Source organism: Dermacentor albipictus, chromosome 5, assembly GCF_038994185.2.
Source record: "Dermacentor albipictus isolate Rhodes 1998 colony chromosome 5, USDA_Dalb.pri_finalv2, whole genome shotgun sequence".
Lineage (NCBI taxonomy): Eukaryota > Metazoa > Arthropoda > Arachnida > Ixodida > Ixodidae > Dermacentor > Dermacentor albipictus.
In genome coordinates this window covers 10,391,264-10,413,683 of record NC_091825.1, presented here as the reverse complement: position 1 = coordinate 10,413,683, position 22,420 = coordinate 10,391,264, and the positions used below count along the sequence as shown (strand labels likewise).

General features: G+C 49.9%; 1 protein-coding gene across 5 annotated transcripts in view; it reads left to right on the top strand.

Moving 5' to 3' along the window:
• Positions 1–22,420, top strand: part of LOC135917928 (leucine-rich repeat and fibronectin type-III domain-containing protein 4-like) — a 367,177-nt gene that overhangs the window by 66,642 nt on the left and 278,115 nt on the right. For 4 of the 5 annotated variants that reach the window (XR_010569459.2, XM_065451567.2, XM_065451568.2 and 1 more), the window contains exon 2: positions 2,579–2,852. Coding sequence is in view for 4 of the 5 variants with exons in the window: in XM_065451567.2 (XP_065307639.1) it covers positions 2,579–2,852 (274 nt within the window). In the remaining variant the exon portion in view is untranslated. The remainder of the gene's footprint in view (positions 1–2,578; positions 2,853–22,420) is intronic. The other variant, XM_065451569.2, reaches the window with a different exon arrangement.

The following is a 22,420-nucleotide window of genomic DNA, read 5'->3' as shown; positions in this document are numbered from 1 at the left end:
TACCGAAATCCACACTGACGCCAGTAGCCTAGGCCTCGGTGCCGTCCTAGTCCAGAGAAAAGATGGACATGAACACGTGATAGCTTACGCTAGCCGGTCGTTGTCAAAATCGGAAGGCAATTATTCTACAACCGAAAAGGAATGTCTCGCCATCGTTTGGGCTACAGCGAAATTTCGCCCTTACCTATATGGCAGGCCATTCAAAGTCGTCAGCGATCACCACGCCTTGTGTTGGCTAGCGAATTTAAAGGATCCCTCTGGACGGCTGGCACGGTGGAGCCTCAGACTACAAGAATACGACATCACTGTAACATACAAGTCCGGACGAAAACACTCCGATGCCGATTGCCTATCACGTGCCCCCATTGACCCGCCGCCGCAAGATGACGAGGATGACGACGCCTTCCTTGGAATAATAAGCGCGGAAGACTTCGCCGAACAACAACGAGCGGACCCGGAGCTTAAAGGCCTCGTCGATTATTTGGAAGGGCACACCGACGTTGTCCCCAGGGCATTTAAGCGCGGATTATCTTCCTTCACGCTTCAAGACAGTCTACTCGTGAAGAAGAACTTCTCACCAGTCCGCGCCAATTACCTTCTCGTTGTCCCGTCAGGACTTCGTCCAGAAGTATTGGATGCCCTACATGACGATCCGACCGCTGGACACCTCGGATTTTCCCGGACACTATCGAGGATACAAGAAAAGTATTATTGGCCGCGCCTGACCGCCGACGTCGCCCGTTATGTCAGAACATGCCGAGACTGTCAGCGACGCAAGACACCGCCGACAAGGCCAGCCGGATTACTACAGCCAATCGAGCCTCCTTGCCGACCATTTCAGCTGATCGGGATGGACTTGCTGGGACCCTTTCCGACGTCAATAACCGGAAATAAGTGGATCGTCGTGGCGACGGACTACCTCACCCGCTTCGCTGAAACAAAAGCACTGCCGAAAGGTAGCGCAGCCGAAGTGGCGAAATTCTTTGTCGAAAACATCCTGCTGCGACATGGCGCCCCAGAAGTCCTCATCACCGACCGAGGCACGGCCTTTACAGCGGAGCTCACCCAAGCCATTCTGAAATACAGTCAGACAAGGCACAGGAGGACAACGGCCTACCACCCGCAGACGAATGGTCTTACGGAGCGGCTGAATAAGACCCTCGCCGACATGCTAGCGATGTACGTCGACGTCGAACACAAGACCTGGGATGCCGTCCTGCCGTACGTAACATTCGCTTATAACACCGCGGTAGAAGAAACAACACAGATCACGCCGTTCAAGCTGGTCTACGGCAGGAACCCGACGACGACGCTTGACGCCATGCTGCCGCATGTAACTGACGAAGAGAATGTTGACGTCGCTAGCTATCTCCAGCGCGCCGAAGAAGCGCGACAGCTCGCCCGCCTACGGATCAAGACCCAGCAGCGTACCGACAGCCGACACTACAACCTCCGACGACGCTTCGTCGAGTACCAGCCCGGCGACCGTGTTTGGGTATGGACCCCGATACGCCGGCGAGGACTCAGTGAGAAGCTGCTGCGACGCTATTTCGGACCCTACAAGGTCATCCGACGTATTGGCGCACTAGACTATGAGGTCGTGCCAGACGGCATTTCGCACTCACAGCGGCGCCGCGCACGATCTGAAGTGGTCCACGTGGTGCGCCTTAAACCATTTTACGGACGCTGATGAACTTCCTTAGTTTGTTGTTTTCTTTGATACGAGTGCTTTTCTTTGTTACTTTCGTTTGTTTGCAGCATCGGGTCGATGCTTTTTAAGAGGGGGGTAATGACACGTGTACTTATCTTTATCGGGCAACCACGTTTCGCCGCTTAACAACTGTAATCGCAGAGCGAGGGACGCGCCTGCATGTATCCGACGTTTCTGGAAAGTTATCGACGCTTCTATCCGCGTGTCTGTTGTCGCCGAACCTTGTGTTATCAGATTTCATCGCGTGACAAGAATGGTGTAGAACTTTGTGGAAGACACGCGGGTCCCATCAGTTAATCTGGAACATTCGATGACTGATCTATAAAAGCCAACGCGCTTGACCCGCTGATCAGATTTTCGACGATCGCTGAGCGTGTTCGCGGCTATCGTTGCGCTATAAGTGTAGCCTGTTTTGTGGGCACAGGTTCGCCCAATAAAAGTTAGTTTTCTTGTTCACAGTATTGCTACTGTATTATTCAACGTCACCACCACGTGACAATATATAACATGGCGTTTGGAAAGCTTGTCGGGTACCAGTGCCTCCCCCCCCCCCCCGAAATTTTCGAACTTTCCGTCTTTCGAGAATGTCATCTGTCGCGGCCGGATCTGCGACGCTGGATCTGTGCGGGCAGGTTGCATTCTTCAAGCACCTGTTGGGAGGAGTTCTGGTAGGCTGGAAATGTGCTTAGCGCAAGCATCTTTGCACCCTCTTGAAACTCTGACAGATGGACGTGCACGGAGCAAAAAAGTCACTTGCTAAGACACGTTTGATGCCTGGTGCGCTATACCCACTGATCGATAGCAATTTGTTTAGTGCATGGTTTACATTCATGCAATCGGATGGTGGGATTCCTCTTGCTTTTACAGGGGTACACGGCGGCGAGATGGCGCCTCGGAACTGGTGGCGCTCGTCTCGGCGATGTCGGTGGTGACTGCGCAGTGGCTCCCGCTGGACTGTTCTAAATTTGGGCACCCGAGTGGACCTTGCAACTGCACGGTACATAATAACACCCCCAACAACCTGTCCCGCCACCAGGTATGGATCACGTGTGTCAATGTCTCGAGCCTCGAGCAACTGGGTCGCATCCTGGCTCCGGCCCGACACCACCATGTCGATAAGTTCCAGCTGGGAGTGTCCACGGTCAGTTCGGAGTAATAAGAAGGCGGAGTAGTAATAGATGCTGTATTCTTCTATCGTACCCTAAGCATTTCAATTTTTGAACGTGAAGAAGAATATAATTAAGTAATGAATGATAACGTAACTAAGGTGATTTCAAAAGCAGCAAATGAAGTGGGAAGTAAGGCAGGCACGTACCCAAGGGGGGGCCCGGGGGGGCCCGCCCCCCCCCCCCCTCTTCCGAAATTAAGACGCATACCTCTCCCCCCCCCCTTTCTCTCTGCCCAGGCCACCACTTCTCACATACATTCCTAAAGCGCCGCCAAATCAATGTTGAGACTTGACAGCTATTCAGCGGTCAAGTTTGTTGCCTTTTTCACTCCTTTTGGATGGCGGTAGTTATCGGCGTCTACTGGGATATGAAGGCCAGTTTCCTCATCAATTCGGTTCCCGCGCAATTAACTCGAGATGCATTCAGTTGCATTCAACGGTCACGCGCATCGTTGTTGCTTCGCTAGAACCTTCTGTATACGTCTAGATTGATCCAGGGACCAGGAAAGGGATACAGTTTGTGGTCAGCTGGTCTGTATGCACGTGGAACGAGTTGCAGCCAGAGAAAATGCGAATTGCGTTTGACTTTTCTTTTTGTTTCATTATTTCCCCGAGTGACGGCTCGTCGCGGTGCTGATAGATCCTCGGAACCATACACCCGTGATATTGGTTAGATAAGGTGGAAAATAAAATAATGTGGTACAGCGTTCATCATCGAACCCTGCAATAACCCTTAAACCCATAGGCCGTCACCCGATAGACTGTCACCCGATAACTCGTCTGGTTATGCCCTAATTGTACAGCACTTTTCGTGCAAAATTGGCAATTGGAAAGAAGAGTCTCAAGGAGTTGAGAAATTAAGCGATCTACTAAAAGGGCCGAGACAACAGCCAAACAGGAAGGAAAAGCGAAAATTAACAAATTTAGCCATTCTTTACGAAAACATTCATGGATCAACATCTCTTTATTTAAAAAGGAAACAGAGAAAACACCGCCGGAAGTGGAGGACAATTCCGTGCGTTCTGAATGACGCTTCTACATTTATCATTAGTGCCGCCTAACGTAGCCACTTCTCTGCTGTGCTTATGTAGGTGTTTTTCAAACTTTCCGCGGTGGGCGCAGTACGTCGAGAATCGCAGCTTCTTGCGCCATACGCAGTTGTACGCGATTGGCGGCCACGCATCGTTACGTAACTTCCCAAGTAACAATATGAGTCAGTCGTGGCACTTGTTAGAGCAGTAAATGAGGGATCGAAAAGAACTGTGATTGTTCCGCAAATATATATTTCTGTATAATTCTTCCAGAGCTAATTCAAAAAGCGTTACTATTGTCGGATACAACTTAAGTCAGCAATGAAACCCCGCCCACGCCCTCATAACCGCCAGCCACTGTCCCCCCCCCCCCCCCCTCCGAGGCTGCAAATAATTCGTAGTTCAAACTTTTTCTGTTACTCCAATAACGCGGTAGCTACAAAAGTAAAATTATTAGCGCGTAATTTTATACCTTTTCCCTCGCCTATTATAGTGGAATGGCGAATGTCTAATTCCTAATTGAACTGGAATAACGTGCTTGCCTCGCTACAAGTGCAGTTTCATGAGTAAAGCGGGTGCAGCAGTGAAATGAACTACACCGCAGACTTTTGAAGACTCCATAAATATGTCCATGTCTTTCGCACACCTCATTGCTTCTGCCGATGAAAAGACTTTTAAAGAACAGCAGACGCTCGGGAGGTGTCAAGTACGATCCCATTTTGAAAAGGCCGCATGACCATGATTTTGTTTGCTTCTGTGACTGGCTGGCGGAGTGACCTAACTCCGCGCAGTCCGTGTGCCTTTGTTGCCAACTGCTGTTTCTTTAAAGTTCTATTCTACTAAAGTAATCATTATTTTAGACTTTGGCTTCTTTACTTGCTCTTGGCAGTGTTCTTTCTGCACTTCTTTCCTGCGCGAGTCCAGAACCACGTCAAATGTAGAGAGAGAGAGAGAACATTTATTTGTCATGAGATTGGGTACGAGGAAGACATCCAAGCTCAGGACAAATAAATGTTTTCTCTCTCTCTCTCCATTTGACGTGGTTCTTAGTTTGCCAAGTAAAGGAGAGGTGTATCGCACAGGCGTACGTGTAAAATAGACCCTATTTCATTTCTCTTTTGTGGGTTTACGCATTTTTATGCCGAATGGTGGGAGTTATACACATTTGTTCTAGTAAAGGTACCCCCCACTCCCCCCCCTCATTTGCAGAGAAAAGTTATCTTGAGTTGGGCCCCCCCCTCCCCGAAAAAAAATCCTGGGTACGTGCCTGAAGTAAGGCACCAAGGTCACAAACAGGTACGCACTCCCAAGTAGCCAGGGGCCCAACAGAACGATAAAGCATGAAATCCTTTAACTGAAGAGATCAGAGAGAATTCACTGGATTGTCAGAGCTCATAAACAAGAAGGAAATAAGTGATATTCGAATTTATAACGTCGGAAAAATTAAAGAAGCAGTAAAATATGGCCGCAGCATTAAATTAGTGAGAATAAAACTTAGCTTAAGGCAGGGTAAGATAGATGCAGTGAAATATAAGCAGGGTAACGTCATCCACAATTTTGATCACATAGTAAAAGCAGCGGAAGAATTCTATACTGATTTGTACAGTACCCAGAGCAACCACGCAACCTTCATTGGAAGTAGTGATGAACAGGATACAGAGGCTCCTTCTGTAACTCACCATAAACTTAGAAGGGTCTTGCAAGACATCTGCCAGGGAAAAACGGCCGGAGAAGGTGGAATAACAGTCGATTTATTCAAAGATGCAGGATATATTATAATTGAAAAGCCTGTGGCTCTTCACACGCTTCACGACTTCCAAGTGTACTAGATAGCTGGAAGAATGCCAACACTATACCAAGGTCCTTCAATTCCTTAGACATAGAGGCACTGCGTAATCAAGGAGTACAAGAAGCACCCGTTAAAATCTTGGAAAATATCTACAGAGTCCACAGCTACGTTGGTTCTCTACACAAAAAGAAGAAAATTACCTATCAAGAAAGGGGTCAAGAAAAGAAACACTCTCTCTTCAATGCTATTCACTGCATGCTTAGAAGAAGCATTCAAGTGACTAGACTGGGAAGGGTTTGAGTGAGGGTCAACGGCGAACATCTCAGCAACCTTCGGTTTGCACATGACATTGTCCTGTTTAGTGACACTGAGGATGAATTGCAACAAATAAATGAGGAACTTGATCGATTAAGTGTAAGAGTAGAGTTTTGTTAATATCCAGAAGACAAAGGTAACGTTCAGTAGCCTGGCAAGGGAACAAGAATTCATGATTACCAGTCAGCCTTCGAGAGTGTCTCCAGGAGTGCGGTTTATCTGGGTCAATTTCTCACTAGGGACTCTATCGTGAGAAGGAAATCTACAGAATAATAAAAATGGGTTGCTGTGCAGCAGAAGCAGCTGCGGCAGCGGCGGCGCCGGCAGCAGCAGCAGCCCACCTAACTTTCTGCCGTCCGTAACCCTTAATGACCGTCATGTCATAACATGTCCTGCCCATGCCCATTTCTTTTTTTCCTTGATTTCAGCTAAGATGTGATTGACTTGCATTTGTTCTCTTGCGCAATTTGCTCTTTTCTTATCCCTTAAGGTTACACCCATCACTCTTCTTTCCAAAGCTCGTTGCGTCGTCCTCAGTTTAAGTAGAACCCTTTGTGTAAGCCTACAGGTTTCTGCTCCGTACGTGAGTACTCGTAAGACCGGATCCGGATCAGCGGTCACTACCTGCCCTAAGTGAATCTATTCCCTTACCACTTCCAGTACCTCGCTATCTATCCTAAACAGCTGTTCTCTTCCGAAACTGTTAAACGTTACTGTAGTTTTCTGCAGATTAATATTTAGACCTACCCTTCTGCTTTGCCTGTCCAGGTCAGTGAGCATGCATTGCAATTGGTCCCCTGAGTTATTAAGCAAGGCAATATCATCAGCGAATCGCAAGTTACTAAAATATTCTCCATTAACTCTTGTCCCCAATTCTTCCCGATCCAACTCTCTGAATAGCTCCTGAAACATGTTGTGAATAGCATTAGAGAGATCGTATCTCCCTGCCTGACGCCTATTTTTATTGCAATTTTGTTGCTTTCTTTATAGAGGACTACTGTGGCTGTGGAGCCGCTAAAGATATCTTTCAGTATATTTAAATACGGCTCGTCTACACCCTGACTGCGTAATGCCTCCATGACTGCTGAGGTTTCGACTGAATCAAACGCTTTGTCGTAATCAATGAAATCTATATATAAGGGTTGGTTATATTCCGCACATTTCTCTATCACCTGAATGATAGAGTGAATTTGGTCAATTGTTGAGCAGCCTTTAGGGAATTCTGCCGAGTTTTTTGGTTGACAGAAGTCAAAGATGTTCCTGATTCTATTTGTGATTACTTTAGTAAATACTTTGTAGGCAATGGACAGTAAGCTGATCGGTCTATAATTTTTCAAGTCTTTGGCGTCCCCTTTCTTATGGATTAGGATTATGTTAGCGTTCTTCCAAGATTCCGGTACGCTAGAGGTCATGAGGCATTGCGTGTACAGGGTGGCCAGTTTTTCTTGAACAATCTGCCCACCATCCTTCAACAAATCTGCTGTTACCTGATCCTCCCTATCCCCTTTGCATAGCTCCCAAGCCTTTCTTTACTTCTGCCGGCGTTACTTTTGGTATGTCAAATTCCTCTAGGCTATTCTCTATTCCATTATCGTCGTGGGTGCCACTCGTACTGTGTAAATCCCTATAGAACTTCTCAGCCACTCATTTATATTAGTAATGATATTGCCGGCTTTGCCTCTTAACGCGTACATCTGATTCTTCCCAATTCCTAGTTTCTTCTTCACTGCTTTTAGGCTTTCTCCGTCACTGAAAGCATCTTCAATTCTATTCATATTATACTCCCTTATGTCTGCGTTCTTATGCTTGTTGATTAACTTGGAAAGTTCTGCCACTTCTATTCTAGCTGTAGGGTTAGAGGCTTTCATACATTGGCGTTTCTTGATCAGATCTTTCGTCTCCTGCGATAGCTTACTGGTATCCTGTCTGACAGAGTTACTACCGACTTCTATTGCACACTCCTTAATGACGTCCATAAGATTGTCGTTCATTGCTTCAACACCAAGGTCCTCTTCCCGAGTTAAAGCCGAATACCTGTTCTGTAGCTTGATCCGAAATTCCTGTATTTTCTCTCTTACTGCTAACTCACTGATCGGTTTCTTATGTACCAGTTTCTTCCGTTCCCTCCTCAGGTCTAGGCTAATTCCAGTTCTTACCATCCTATGGTCACTGCCGCGCACCTTGCCGAGTAAGTCCACATCTTGTATGACGCCAGGGTTAGCGCAGAGTATAAAGTATATTTCATTTCTCGTTTCGCCATTTGGGCTCCTCCTCGTCCACTTTCGGCTATCCCGCTTGCGGAAGGAGGTATTCATTATCCGCATATTATCCTGTTCTGCAAACTCTACTAAAACTCTCCCCTGCTATTCCTAGAGCATAGGCCATATTCCCCCACTGACTTGTCTCGAGCCTGCTTCTTGCCTACCCTGGCATTGAAGTCGCCCATCAGTATAGTGTATTTTGTTTTGACTTTACCCATCGCCGATTCCATGTCTTCATAGAAGCTTTCGACTTCCTATCATCATGACTGGATTTAGGCCGTAGACCTGTACGAACTTCAATTTGTACCTCTTATTAAGTTTCACAAGAAGACCTGCCACCCTCTCGTTAATGCTATAGAATTCTTGTATGTTACCAGCCCGTATCCTTGTTAATCAGGAATCCGACTCCTAGTCCTCGTCTCTCCTTTTAGCCCCGGTAGCACAGGACGTGCCCGCTTTTTAGCGCTGTATATGCTTCTTATGTCCTCCTAACTTCATTGAGCCCTATTATATCCCATTTGCTGCCCTCTAATTCCTCCAATAGCACTGCTAGACTCGCCTCACTAGATACCGTTCTAGCGTTAAATGTTGCCAGGCTTAGATTCCCATGGCAGCCTGTTCGGACCCAGGTATACTTAGCACCTTCTGCTGCGTCTCAGGTCTGACCGCCGTCGTGGTCAGTTGCTTCGCAGCTGCTGGGGACTGAGGGCCGGAGTTTGATTGTTGTATTGATATCGGAGGTTTTCGCCAAGTACTGCATCAGAGGGGCCAATCCTGCTCTGGTACCCCGGGAGTGTGTTACCGGTTCTGGTCACCGGGATCAGGCCCCACTGCAGGCCTGTTTATGCAATTTTATCAACACATGAATTTTTTTCGGTAAAAAATTGCGCTGCACCAGGATTCGAACCACGGTCCTCTTGGCAGTTACTACGCGGTATGTGCTTGTAACCTTCACCTCCATCAAGACGTCTTTTCCAGAGGTGGCAGAAGAGGCCGCGATAGCGATAGCAGTCGCGCATCCCAAGGTGGGAAGAATTGGCACTGAGTTGCAAAAGGCGTATAACAGCTACAGAAATGGCTGGGTGTCTCTTACGGCACTAGATATTCTCAAAAGTAAACGCGACGTACCTGAAAGGAAAGTTGAGTTGATATGGACGCCGGGTCACTCTGGGCTGGAGGGCAACGAACTTGCCTACCAATTTGCCCGAGAGTTAGAACACCGGGTAGAGGATGTTGAGCCACAGTCCATAATTAGTTATAGGGACATTGCGAACCATTACAAGACGGAGAAGCGCCGTTACCCCAATCCTCACAAATCGCTTTGCAGAAAACAGCAAGCGATCTACAGGCAAATACAGGCAGGATCCTTTCCCCACCCTTACCTTCAAAAACAAGATGTACCCGGAAAGGTACGAGAAGGAATGTAATTTCTGCAAGACTCTGTTAGGCACGTTCCAACACGTCATTGGAGTATACGATTTCTTCAAGGCAATCCCCCCTCCTCTGGCCTGCCCCACTACCCTACCCCATCCCTCATCCAGCCTTACCGAGCGGTGGGAGACCTTGTTAACCAGCCCCGCCCTGGAAGAGCCGCTCGTCCTGATCTTCAGGGGCCAGGTCGCTAAGGAAGCATATTGTCCCGTGAAGTGGGAACCACTTCCATCGACGGCGTCTAAGATATCGAGCTCGGCTCAATAAAGTTGTTTCTCGCTTTCTCTCTCCTCTTGCACTCGAGGCGGATACTCTAGCTCTACGCCGCCGCTGCCATGCTTACGGCAGGCATTACCAAATCCTGACTGGGAGGTTACCACTGTCGTTGAAATGGAAAGCGCCAGATCATTGCATTCTATACAGGTGCTAACATATGGGACATAAACTTGAAGATTAAGAAAGAAGCGAGGGAACAAGAAACGCGCAAAGGGCAATGGAACGAAAAATGTCAGTTGTAAAGTTAAAAGCGGCGTGGATCAGATGGCAAACGGGGATAGCCGACATTCTAGTTGACATTAAGGTTAAATGAAATGGAGCTGGGTAGGTCATGTAATGCGGAGAGTAGATAACTGGTGGATGACTAGCATGACAACATTGGTGCCAAGGGAAGGGAAGGGCAGTCGAGGACAGCTGAAAACTAGGTGTGGTGATGAAATTAGGAAATTTGCAGGCACAAGTTGGAATCAGCTAGCGAAAGACAGAGATAATTGGAAATTGCACTGAGGGGTCTTCATCACGCAGTGGGCGTAAAAATAGGCTGCTGCTTCTGGTGCTGATGGTGATTCAATTTCAAACGATGCAGCCTGATTGCTTTGTAAATATGTACTTGATCAGTTTCTATTTTACAGTTCAGTTTTACTTGTTATTTTGTTTTATCACAATTACCTGCATCGAAAATATCAAGCCGTTCATGTTGCGGGGCTGAAATTTTCACGTGTCATCTAACGCTATGTCTTGAATTTTCAATGCATGAGGCGGCGCGCAAGGCTTCTGAGAAAGCTCCATGGACACATGACCAAGTGATCCTGCAACACTGTCAACACTCAGCGTATAATGGCTGAACCCCTCCTATAGAAAGTTGCAGTTGTCAGTTATTCATCCACAGCAATCATAATTACTTTCAGATGCACTAATAGCATTAATCAATGCGGGAACCTGAGTTAACGGAAAAACTAAGCTAATTGAAAACGCCCTTGAATTCGCTTGCTTAGTAGAGCACATACTCTAACAAACAGCCGCACTAAACGCCTCACATTAAAGCATAAAACTGCTCTACGCGAGGCATATCTGCTCCCCTTAACAATTTTGTTATTGAAATAAATGTTTATATCATGTCTAGTGTCGATGCCTTGATGCTGAAAGACTTGGCGCGCGCTGTCATACACTGTATGACTGGTGCGAACTCAACGCTTCCATCAGTGACACCCACTTGCAGATCTTAAACAAGCCGGCATTAGATGATGTTATCACCGTGCATATTTATTACCTTAGGAGACTACGGTGTGTAAAACTTGTCTTGAGAATCTTCTGTCCGAATGTCTGGCACTTTGACAGGTATTTCGACCTTTCGTCAATAGGCGACTTCGATTTCGAAATACACTGAGCATACTTATTTATTTATTTGTGATACCCTCAAGGTACATAATTGTACATTGCAGAGGGGAGGGGCGAGAATACATTCGAAGAGTAAAAAATGCGGGATTAGTTCAAGGAATTTCCAACGAACAAAAGCAATATGAAAAAAGTAGTAATACATTCATAAGAAATATCAGAGGCTTACATAACATGAAAATACACAAAGAATACTCTTTAGCAAGCAGACAATGTTGACGAATAAGTACATAATCATGCCGTTTGCTACCATACATTGCTACCATACCATACATGCCGTTTGCTACCAGATGAGTGCTGTCTATGAATATTCAGCAGTACGTTTACGATCGTGCCCTATGCGCAGCGGTGGTAGCAGCAGAGCGAGTGCCCTTAAGCGCGACAACTGTCATGAGGTGCGCAGCGCCACCTGGACAATCTGGTCCCGTGCAGTCTTTCGACAGATGGCGAAATCTGACAGGGCATTGCAAAATAACATGGCATCTACAGTGCGAGAGAAAGGCTATTCGTGTTACCGAATAATCTCAAGAAAATACACCGCTTCATCCGACTTAAGGGCCGTGAACCAAACGGGACGAAACGTCGTCCGAGTCATCCGTGTCCGCCACCCAAGATGCTGTGAGCTATTTAACCAGGGGCGCTATGACGTAAAACTATTCCAAAATTTTCTATTCCAATTCTGCAATCAGCCCGCCGCGATTGGTCAAAACATTTTTGGACCACCCCTGTAGAGGGCGCTACGCGCCATGCGTTCTATATATGTGGTTGTGGAGTAAAGGTGTGAGCATTCGTTCGGTCAAGGCGGCTCCGAGTCATTTGGATAGACTCGGCTAGCGTCTGTCAGCACCCCACATCGTACATGGTGTCAGAAGTGGTCGCCGTTCGCTCTCTCTAATGGCGAACAAGCCGGACGCGGTGTTTGCCGGGTACCTGGACTCCAACAGCCATCGAGCTTCGACTTCGCCGACCCAAGTGCATGGTCTACATGGATTGAGCAGTTCGAGGACTATGTTTACGCTACAGGATTGCACCAAGCTACCGACGAGGTTCGGGTACGAACGCTTCTTTATTGCATGGGTGTTCAAGGTGGACGCGTGCTGGCGTCTTTCAATTTGTCGGCCGAAGAAGTTCAGTCGTACAGCGTTGTTAAAAGCAAGTTCACCTCGTATTTCGTGCACGCGCTAAACGAAGTTCACGAGAGTTATCGTTTTCACAAGCGGACGCAGCAGGAAGACGAGAGCGTCGATGCATTTTATTCCGCGTTGCGAAACATGGTAAAAAGATGCAACTACGGCTCAGCGTCCATTGAGGACAGGCTCGTTCGAGACCGATTTATTGTTGGTCTGCTGGACAGCAGGTTACCGGAACAACTCTGCCGTACTTCTGACTTCACGCTCGATAAAACGCTTCTGCATGCACGGCTAGGTAAAGGAGGAGCTGGACCAGATGGAAAAACAAGGTGTCATCAGGCGCATTACGGAGCCGACGCCATGGTGTGCCGGTCTGGTCGCATTACCGAAGGCATCAGGTGGAATCAGGATATGTGTGGACTTAACGAAGCTCAACAAAGAAGTTCTCCGTGAAAAGCATGTGCTTCCAACGGTCGAATGGGTACTCGGGCAACTGGGCGACGCCAAAGTGTTCTCAAAGCTCGACGCGACAGCAGGATTTCACCAAGTGCGATTGTCCCGAGATGCCAAGAGTATACCACATTCATCACAACATTTGGACGCTACTGCTACTGTCGTCTACCTTTTGGCTTGACTTCAGCACCGGAATATTTTCAGAGAGAAATGGCTCGAATTCTGGAAGGGAAAGCGAACGTCGTCAACGTGATAGATGACATTCTGGTTTTTGGCAAAGATCGAGAAGAGCACGACAAGCGACTTGTGGAGGTTCTTGAACATCTAAAGACAGCCGGAGTTAAACTCAACAAGTCGAAATGCTGCTTCAGTCAAGACAAAGTGGAGTTTCTGGGTGTGGTGATCGACGCCAACGGTATCTCGCCAAGTCCCAGCAAACTCGAAGCACTGCGCAACTTGGAGCCACCTAAGGACGTCGCCGGGGTTAGGCGATTCCTCGGCATGGCTAATCATATTGGTCGCTTCGTGCCCAACCTTTCGCAAGCAACCGCCCCTATTCGCGCCTTGCTAGGTGAGAAAAATGCATGGCAATGGGGACCGCTTCGAGAGACCGCTTTTAATCAGGTAAAAGCGATGCTCACCTCGGACCTGTGTGTCGCTAAGTATCATCCCTGTCGTAATACCATTGTCTCATGCGACGCGAGCTCATTTGGATTGGGCAGGGTTCTTCTGCAGGAACAACCATCAGGTGAGCGACGCGCGGTAGCGTTCGCATCCAGGTCGCTTACTGAAGCGGAAAAGCGCTACAGCCAAACAGTGAAAGAAGCGCTGGCGGGAGCATGGGCAGTGTACCGTTTTGACCAATATGTGCGTGGCCTAAACTTCACGGTGGAAACCGATCACCAGCCGCGGGTAACACTACTTGGAAAAGCTGACTTGGACACGATGCGCCCACGTATTAAACGGTTTCGCATCAAACTTATGCGCTACCAGTTTAGCGTGGTCTACGTTCCTGGCAAACAGCTAGCCACTGCGGACACTTTTTCAAGGGCTCCGGATGAGAAGCCGTCGATCAGTGTGGTGGATGTGGTAGAGGAGTTTGTTGAATTTCAAGTTGCTACTGTCACAGACACGAAGCTGGTTACTGTAGACGAGGTTCGCAGGCACCAAGAAATGGACTGGGAATGCAACCAGCTCGTCAGATACTGCACTCAAGGCTGGCCTCGTCGGGACAGGCTTCCGGAGCACCTCAAGAAGTACTGGAGCCATCAAGGTGATCTTTCCTTGTGCAACGGCAAGAAAGACTTCGATCGCCGTCATGCCCCGACCGTACTTCCTCCGCTGCAACCGGGTGATACGGTGTGGGTTCGAGACATCAAGGATACGGCGTCTGTTCTCAGCCCAGCCTCCAAGCCCCGCTCGTACGTCGTCGAAACACCCAACACGGTGCTTGCGCGTAATAGGATACATCTAGTGCCCCATTCAAACACAACGATGAGCTAGCTCAATGAGCCAGCTCGGAGTGAAAACTGTGAGAAGCACGAAGAGCAGACCACGGCAACAGCAACACCGCAAGTCTCCAAAGATTGTAGAGTGAGAGTCACCAGGTTTGGTCGTAGAGTCAAGACTCCGAGAAGACTTGACTTGTGAAATGTTTGGTGTTTCTTGTGCGCATATCTCGGGGGAGAGATGTAGAGGGCGCCACGCGCCATGCGTTCGTTCTATATATGTGGTTGTGGAATAAAGGCGTGAGCATTCGTTCTGTCAAGGCGGCTCCGAGTCACTTGGGTGGACGCGGCTAGCGTCTGTCAGCACCGCACATCGTACAACCTCCACTTCACCTGTCTGTTATTCGACGTCACAAAAATCGCGATAGCTCCTCATCTGATATTACGTGTAGACTCTGATTATGCATAATTTGACCGAACACAGCAAAAAAGTTATTTCTGATTCGACGCCTTTTTGCCATTAGCCCTTGGCTATTGGTCAAAAGTTTTCAGGCTGCACCCACTTCACTTGCCTCTCACGCGACGTCACAAAACCGCAAAAACTTACCCCGTCAAAGTGGCGCGCACGTGTTAAAGGTGCAATAATAAACAGAATTTTCTTCTGAATAGCTGCCGGCTGCCCCGTTCCGGAAGGAATAAAGGATGGCTGCCGCCGATCGCTCCCGCAGTAGCTACTCGCCCCTGCCGGAGAGCATGGGTTTATTTGCGTATAATAAAACATTCTGCGTGGCCGTGTAACTTTTTGGAGAATTTTCGGCAGGTTTACGACCTCGTTCTGCCAACTCTTCTTTACTGAGGATCCGTTTTAGCGTCATTCTTAAGCTTCCGTTGCATGCCGCCGCGATTGTCGTCGAGCCACCGCAAGCTAAGTAAAAGGAAGCGGACCAATCGCAGACGCCGGCACCACCCTCTTCATCCGGTTATCGATATTCAGTGCAGTGGCTCGGCCCCATCGCATCCCTCTCTATTTCTCCCTCTCCACAAGATAAGCCGCTCAGTGCAGGCAATGTTATTCGTTTTTCAAGCAAACAAAAGTGACCTCCTATAAACGAGGGGAGCATTTCATTGGTTTGTTCAGACAACCCTGTGGGTGAGCGCCCGAGGCATGCGTCTGCGGTTACGCAGATTTGACGTCAGGAGATTGGAATAAAAACATATTAGAATAGTCTTACGTTATACGGCTCCAGGCCTGCGTGTTTCCTCGAGCAACGAATGGCGAACACTGCTTAAGGCCGGCTCATGGCACGACGGACCCGAAACCCTTTGTCGCAATGCTGGGGATGGTTATGCACGCTGTTATCCGACCCATGCAATTCCAATGAAATCAACACCCTCCAGATACTGAACGCTTTAAATGCCATATTGAAGGCCTTGAACTGCGTAACGACTCGTTATATGGCAATTAATAAACGTCAAAAAGCATATAATGCCTAATCAGGTGTCATTCCTCAAAGAAATCGAGAAAGCATTTGTTTCCGTATTGTGTGAGAGATCGTGGATCATGCATTTTATATCTCATAATTTTTCTCACCTATGTGACCTGGGAGCTTCGGAAACCTATTTTATTTTGTTTTTGGGGACCAAGTCTTCACGTCGCCTTACCTTGCTAAGACCACATTCCATGCTGCTATACTTGTGCGTGACCGTCAATAAGGAAAAGCTCACACGCGCTCTTCTCTATGCGTACACATCGGCTTCGAGTCATCTGAACATCGACAGACACCGTGATATGCCTGGATTATTCCGGGGATTTTATTGCGCATCGTCCACTTTGGGCTCGCTTGGAGATGAACTCAAAAAGAATCGTCCATTTCATTTCCAAGCACGTTTTCTGCTGTTTGAAGGATGTCGGTCGCACTTTCATAGGGACTCAAATGCTGCCGCCATTCAATATTGTTCATCTTTTGGCAATACTTCGCCGGAACCGTGCAATGATTAGCAGACATGGAAGTTGTTTCAATCTATGGACCTGGAACTAATAAATAAATAATTATCTAAGTCACTGTATCCTGATTTAATAACAATGATCTACAAAAAGCTTGTCCTAATATCCTCCACTGCTGCTCTTTTCCACTTATGACAAACGTACGCCAGGGGAAAGTTTCGGTGTTGCCATCAGGATAAATTGAAACCCCAGGACGTGATTGCCATCCGTCTCAGTCAATTTGCTTGAACGTGCGCTAGAGCGCACGCGCAACAAAGCTGAACTTGGTTCACCTATTTAGCGCTGGTGCCTCTCATTCTTCGTTTCTTCGATCGCCGTGCAGTCCTTTGTTTTCCTCCAAGTTTGGTGCAGGCTAGTACAGGGAGAATGTACTGGTCTCGACTTCGGAGTACTGGCAATACTACTCGTTCTGACTCGGAGTGCCTGCGATTCTTACTGATGCGAAGCCGTCACTACCTGCCCTAAGTAGATGTATTCCCGTACGACTTCCAGTGCCTCGCTACCTATCGAGAACAGCAGTTTACGATAGGTAGCGAGGCACTGGAAGTCGTAAGGGAATACATCTACTTAGGGCAGGTAGTGACGGCGGATCCGGATCATGAGACGGAAATAATCAGAAGAATAAGAATGGGCTGGGGTGCGTTTGGCAGGCATTCTCAGATCATGAACAGCAGGTTGCCATTATCCCCCAAGAGAAAAGTATATAATAGCTGTGTCTTACCAGTACTCACCTACGGGGCAGAAACCTGGAGGCTTACGAAAAGGGTTCTACTCAAATTGAGAACGACGCAACGGGCTATGGAAAGAAGAATGATAGGTGTAACATTAAGGGATAAGAAAAGAGCAGGGGCCCTATAACGTAAAACTATTCCAATATGTTTCTATTCCAATTTCCTGACGTCAAATTTGCGTAACCACCGACGCAAGCACCGGGCGGTCACCCATAGGGTTGTCTGAACAGACCAATCAAACGCTCTCCTCGTTCATAGGAGGTCCCTTTTGATTGCTTGAAAAACAAATAACATTGCCTACACTGAGCGGCTTGTTGTATCTAATTGGCTGACAAGAGGCGAGGAGAACGCTCAAGTGGAGAAGGATTCACTAGGGCAGAGCCAGTGCACTGAAAACCGATAACCGGATGAAGAGGGTGGTGCCGGCGTCTGCGATTGGTCGGCTTTCCCTTACTTAGCTTGTGGTGGCTGGTCGAAAATCGCGGCGGCATGCAACGGAAGCTTAAGAATGACGCTAAAATTGAACCTCAGCAAAGAAGAGTTGGCAGAATGAGGTAGTAAACGTGTCGAAAGTGCTTAAAAACGTTACACGGTCACGCAAGAAGTCTTATTATACGCAAATACACCCATGCTCTCCGGCAGGTGCGAGTAGCCAGCGTCTCAGCGATCGGCGGCAGCTATCTTTTATTCCTTTCGGAACGGGGCAGCCTGCGGCTATTCCGAAAAAAAATCAGTTTTGTTCGGCATATTAATGCATCTTTATCGCGTACACGTCACTTTGACGCGGTGAGTTCGTGCGGTTTTGTGACGTCGCGTGACAGGCAGCTGAAGTGGGTGCAGCCCGAAAACATTTTACCAATAGCCGAGGGCTAATGGCGAAAGGGGTCGAATCAGAAATAACTGTTTTTCTTTTTTTCTGTCAAATCATGCATAATCAGTGTGCACGCATCATATCAGATGGGGTGGTATTGCGGTTTTTGTAACGTCGCGTGACAGACAGGTAAAATGGGGGGGTGGTCGAAAAAAGTTTTTGACCAATCGCGGAGGGCTGATAGCAGAATTGGAATAGAAAAGTTTGGAATAGTTTTACGTTATAGCGCCCCAGATTGGGTGAGGGAACAAACGCGAGTTAATGACATCTTAGTTGAAATCAAGAAAAAGAAATGGGCATGGGCAGGACATGTAATGAGGAGGGAAGATAACCGATGGTCATTAAGGGTTACGGAATGGATTCCAAGGGAAGGGAAGCGTAGCAGAGGGCGGCAGAAAGTTAGGTGGGCGGATGAGATTAAGAAGTTTGCAGGCATGGCATGGCCACAATTAGTACATGACCGGGGTTGTTGGAGGAGTATGGGAGAGGCCTTTGCCCTGCAGTGGGCGTAACTAGGCTGCTGCTGCTGCTGATGAAAGCGTCAGATGGCCCATTCAGCGAAAAAGCTGGCGTCTGTAGCAGCGAAACTACGCCTAAATTCCCACTGGCTGCGATGCCACGCCACGTGCAGTCCTCGACGGCGAAAGGGAGAGAGAGAGATTCTTGTTGGAAGGAAAAAATTGGGGTAAAGTGCAGCGCAGTAACTGTCTCTCAGATGAGGACACCTCAACCGCACTGCACAAGGGGGAGAGGGAATTGAACGAAGTAGGGTGAAATAGATGCGGCGGCGGCCTCCCGAAATGCGCACGTGGGCAAGTTGGCGGCCTTCGCTTATGTGGCGCGGCGACGCGCCTAGTCCTGGTGAAGCAGAGCTTCCTGTGCGGCGAGAGCCGCGTCGCACATCTGTCTCACGTTGCCGTCGATGGATGGGCACTGGACGAGCAGGGCACGGAGTGCAGCCGCGAGAGCGGTTATGAGAGCGTCCCTGGGGTCGCTACTCGGAGCGGTTTGTGGGCCGCGTAACGGCTGAGTAGCGGCCGTCTGCGTGTTGCGGCCTCTCAGGGCGTCACTGTAGGATCGGCCCTGCGGGGTGCGAGATGCGGATGGAGTGGCCGTAAGTGCGGCCGATGAGGCGCCGGCCAGCTCTAGCGCTTTCTTGCGCGAAAGGGGCCGCTCGGAGGATGATAGCAACACGGCCGCCTTTCTCTCGCGCTGCCACTCAGGGCAGCTCGGCTCAGTTGTCGAGTGACGGCCGCCGCAATTAATGCACCGTGGCTTCTCTGCGGGGCAGTCTGCAGTGGTATGCGTGTCACCGCAGCGGAGGCAGCGGGCGTCGCGGAAACAGGTGGCGCCGGCATGGCCGAAAACGCCGCAGCGGTCGCATTGGAGTGGTCGGGGCAGACGAGCACGAACGGCGCGCAGCTGCTTGAACAGCCGCACGTTAGCTGGCACAACGTTCCCGGCGAAGGTTACGGTGACGCTTGTGCCACTCCGCGTGCAACAAAGCACTGCGACGGGCACCTCAAGGTTGTCTCGGACTGTGCGGGCGTCGAAGCAAGGGTCGACCCCATGAATGACACCCACACAGGAGTTGTTGTGTAGTGCCTCGGGGCGCACCGCGACGGCACCGATGTCGCACACCTCGAGGAGGGGCGCCAAGTCGGCACCGCGCGTCACGTCAGCAGCCACAACATTTCGGCGGAAATTGACGCGGACGCGTCTCACGCCGGGCACGGCGGACAGCTGGGCGGCGATACGGTCCCGCGAGAGGGCCAGAAAAGTGGCCCTGCGCTCGATGGGTCGGTACAGAACCGTCACGTTCGTATCCGGAGTGACACAGCCGTTGACGGGTGGGGTGTGCGGCTCGAAGTCGACGAGCCGTCGGTGACGGCGTCTCCTTCGTGCGGCTTGTTTTTGCTGTACCGCAGCCGGCTGGCAGGCTTGGGCATCCTCGGCGGCTGCGAGCAGCAGCGGAGGATTTTTCTGGTTGAGCTCCCCTGTTCCCCCAGCAGCTGGGGCAGGGGTGGGCGCTCTCGGCCGGCTCTCGTTGGGCGAGGGGCCGTCAGCTTGGTCATCGTCCTCGACGGTGGCAGGCACCGCCGCGGAGCGCGAGCCCTCCCCCGCCGCAGGAGCGGTGGGCTCGATGTTGGTGAGTGGGGGCGACGCGCAGGCCGCCGGCGACGACAGTGATGGGGAATCAATCCGGACAGGACTTGCCTCGGGCGAGGTGGTCGCGTCCGTACGGGAGGACGTAGTGTCGGCACCAATCATGCTTGCGGTTGGCAAGAAGAAGCTGCCGGCACTCTCGTCGGTGTCGCCGATCGACGGGCAGCTGGCACCGTCGTCGGTGGAGGCAGCCGAAGTGGGGGCCTCTGCGGTGGTGTCCGTTGAAGCGGACGGTGCGGCGTCGTGGCCGCTGGAAGTCGTCTTCGGCGCATCAAAAGGAAATGCGCAGAAGGGAGTGTCCAAGGATGATGGGGCGCGCGCGGTCGGCGTCGCACTCTCTTGCGAAGGCGGGCATGACGGCGTGGAGTCCGTCGAATCAGCCGACAGCGTACGCAGCGTACGTGCCTTCAGCCCGCGCTTCCATCGTAGCGCAGGAGGCGATCTGCCGGTGCGCGGTTGCTGTCCACGCGGCTGGCGCTGCCGGGCCCGTCTGTGCTCCGAGTCGTCGTTGAAGCCAGGAACTGACTTCTTCGGCCTCTTCCGATGCTGCTGCTTCGGAGCGTCACCCATGAGATGGGGCCTCCGTGTAGTAGCGTGGCTCAGAAAATCGTGCCAGCTGCCGTGCGAGCCCTGAGAAGGGCTGCGCTCATGAGCGCGGTCGAAGGCTGAGACGTGCGCGCGCGAGAGGTGGCGGGCGAGCCGTAGTCGTCGGAGCGAGGGGCGATGCGACCGCTCGCTTCGGGTGTCCGGGCACGTCTGACGGCGAAAGGGAGCTGTCGCGTTGGCGCACCAGGCGCGAGGGCATCGCCGCGGCACCCTCGCTCTCGGAAGCCCGTGTTGTCCGCGTGCTCCTTGAGCGCGCTAGCTCTCGCCTGCGTTACCTTAGCCTCGGTAAACGAAATTGATGTATTTAAAAAAGAGAATGTATTCGAAAACAAAACCGGTGGCCGTAGTGAGTTTCTAACCTAAGACCTCACGCTCAGAAAAATAGAGCGCCTTACCCACTGCCCGCCAAGCGTATAAACGCGCTCTCTCGCTTGCGAATGTATTATGCGATGTAACGACCAAACACTGTGCCAGGAAAGGCAATCTGGCGAAAGAGCCTCTTTGAAGCGGGCTTCCTTTCTTTGCACCGGGACTAGTACTGAGCGCGAGGGCCACCACTGCAAGCGCCAGAGCTGCATACGTTTTCGCATTGAAAGATGGATCACGTAACCTGGCGTTGCCACGGCGAAAGCGCACGGTAATATTGCCCTCGCCGCAGAAAATCCGGCGTCCGGCGACCAGCGTAAACCGTCGTTTCAGCAAAAATCATTCCGAACCATGCAAACCAAGCCACACACACCGAACCACGCAGGCCCTCCGTGTAGCGCAAAGAAGATACTGAAGTACTTGAATTTTTCAAAGTAAAATACGTCAGAAAAATCGTAAAGTACGACTTTCACACGACTAAAGAGATGGTAGCGTCGGGTTGTAATTTCAATATACGAGATAACATAATTCTGTTTCGCGGAAACTCAAACACAAACCCATCTTCCAGCATTTCTGCCATGCATAGACGTCCGAAATTTGCGCTCGCTGGCGCGCGCAATTCTCGGAGCGGCGCGCCTGGTTTCTTGCACTACCTCAAGGTGGCGCTCAACTCCGCCGCATCATGGAGCATGTTGTATTAGAATGTGAAGGCATCTGCCCATCGGTCGATTTAGGCACCCTCTTTGAAGCCCTTGGGTTCAGAGAGAGCAGGGGAAAAGTAAACACGTCCGCGATAGAGTTTAGTAAGAGGCAATTGGAAGATTGGTGGAAGAAAAATAGGGAAACGACAGAAAATGGAGTCGTACAAAAGCAAAGTTAGCAATAGGTGGTACGAAAATTTGGTTGTGAGAGTTCATATTGGTTTCTTTTATCTATTTGTTCTTTAACCTAGGTAGGACGTTAGGCAGTATAATAGTGCTACGGAACAGTATTTGCGATGACGAAGAGGCGAGCAGTGTGAAGACAACGGCAACGATTAGAGGCTCGCGCGGGCTGTTGCCTCTTGGCCAAGAGCGGCGTATTTCCTTGTAAATACACTTGTATATAGCTTTGCGTCTGCATCTTCCTACGTAACATATCTCGCATCTAATCGACCTTCTCACAACACCTCCCGTTCTGGCCTATTTCGATCCTTCTGCGCCTACCGAAGACCGTACTGATGCCAGCGGTCACGGAATTGGCGCATTACTGGCGCAACGCCGGCGTG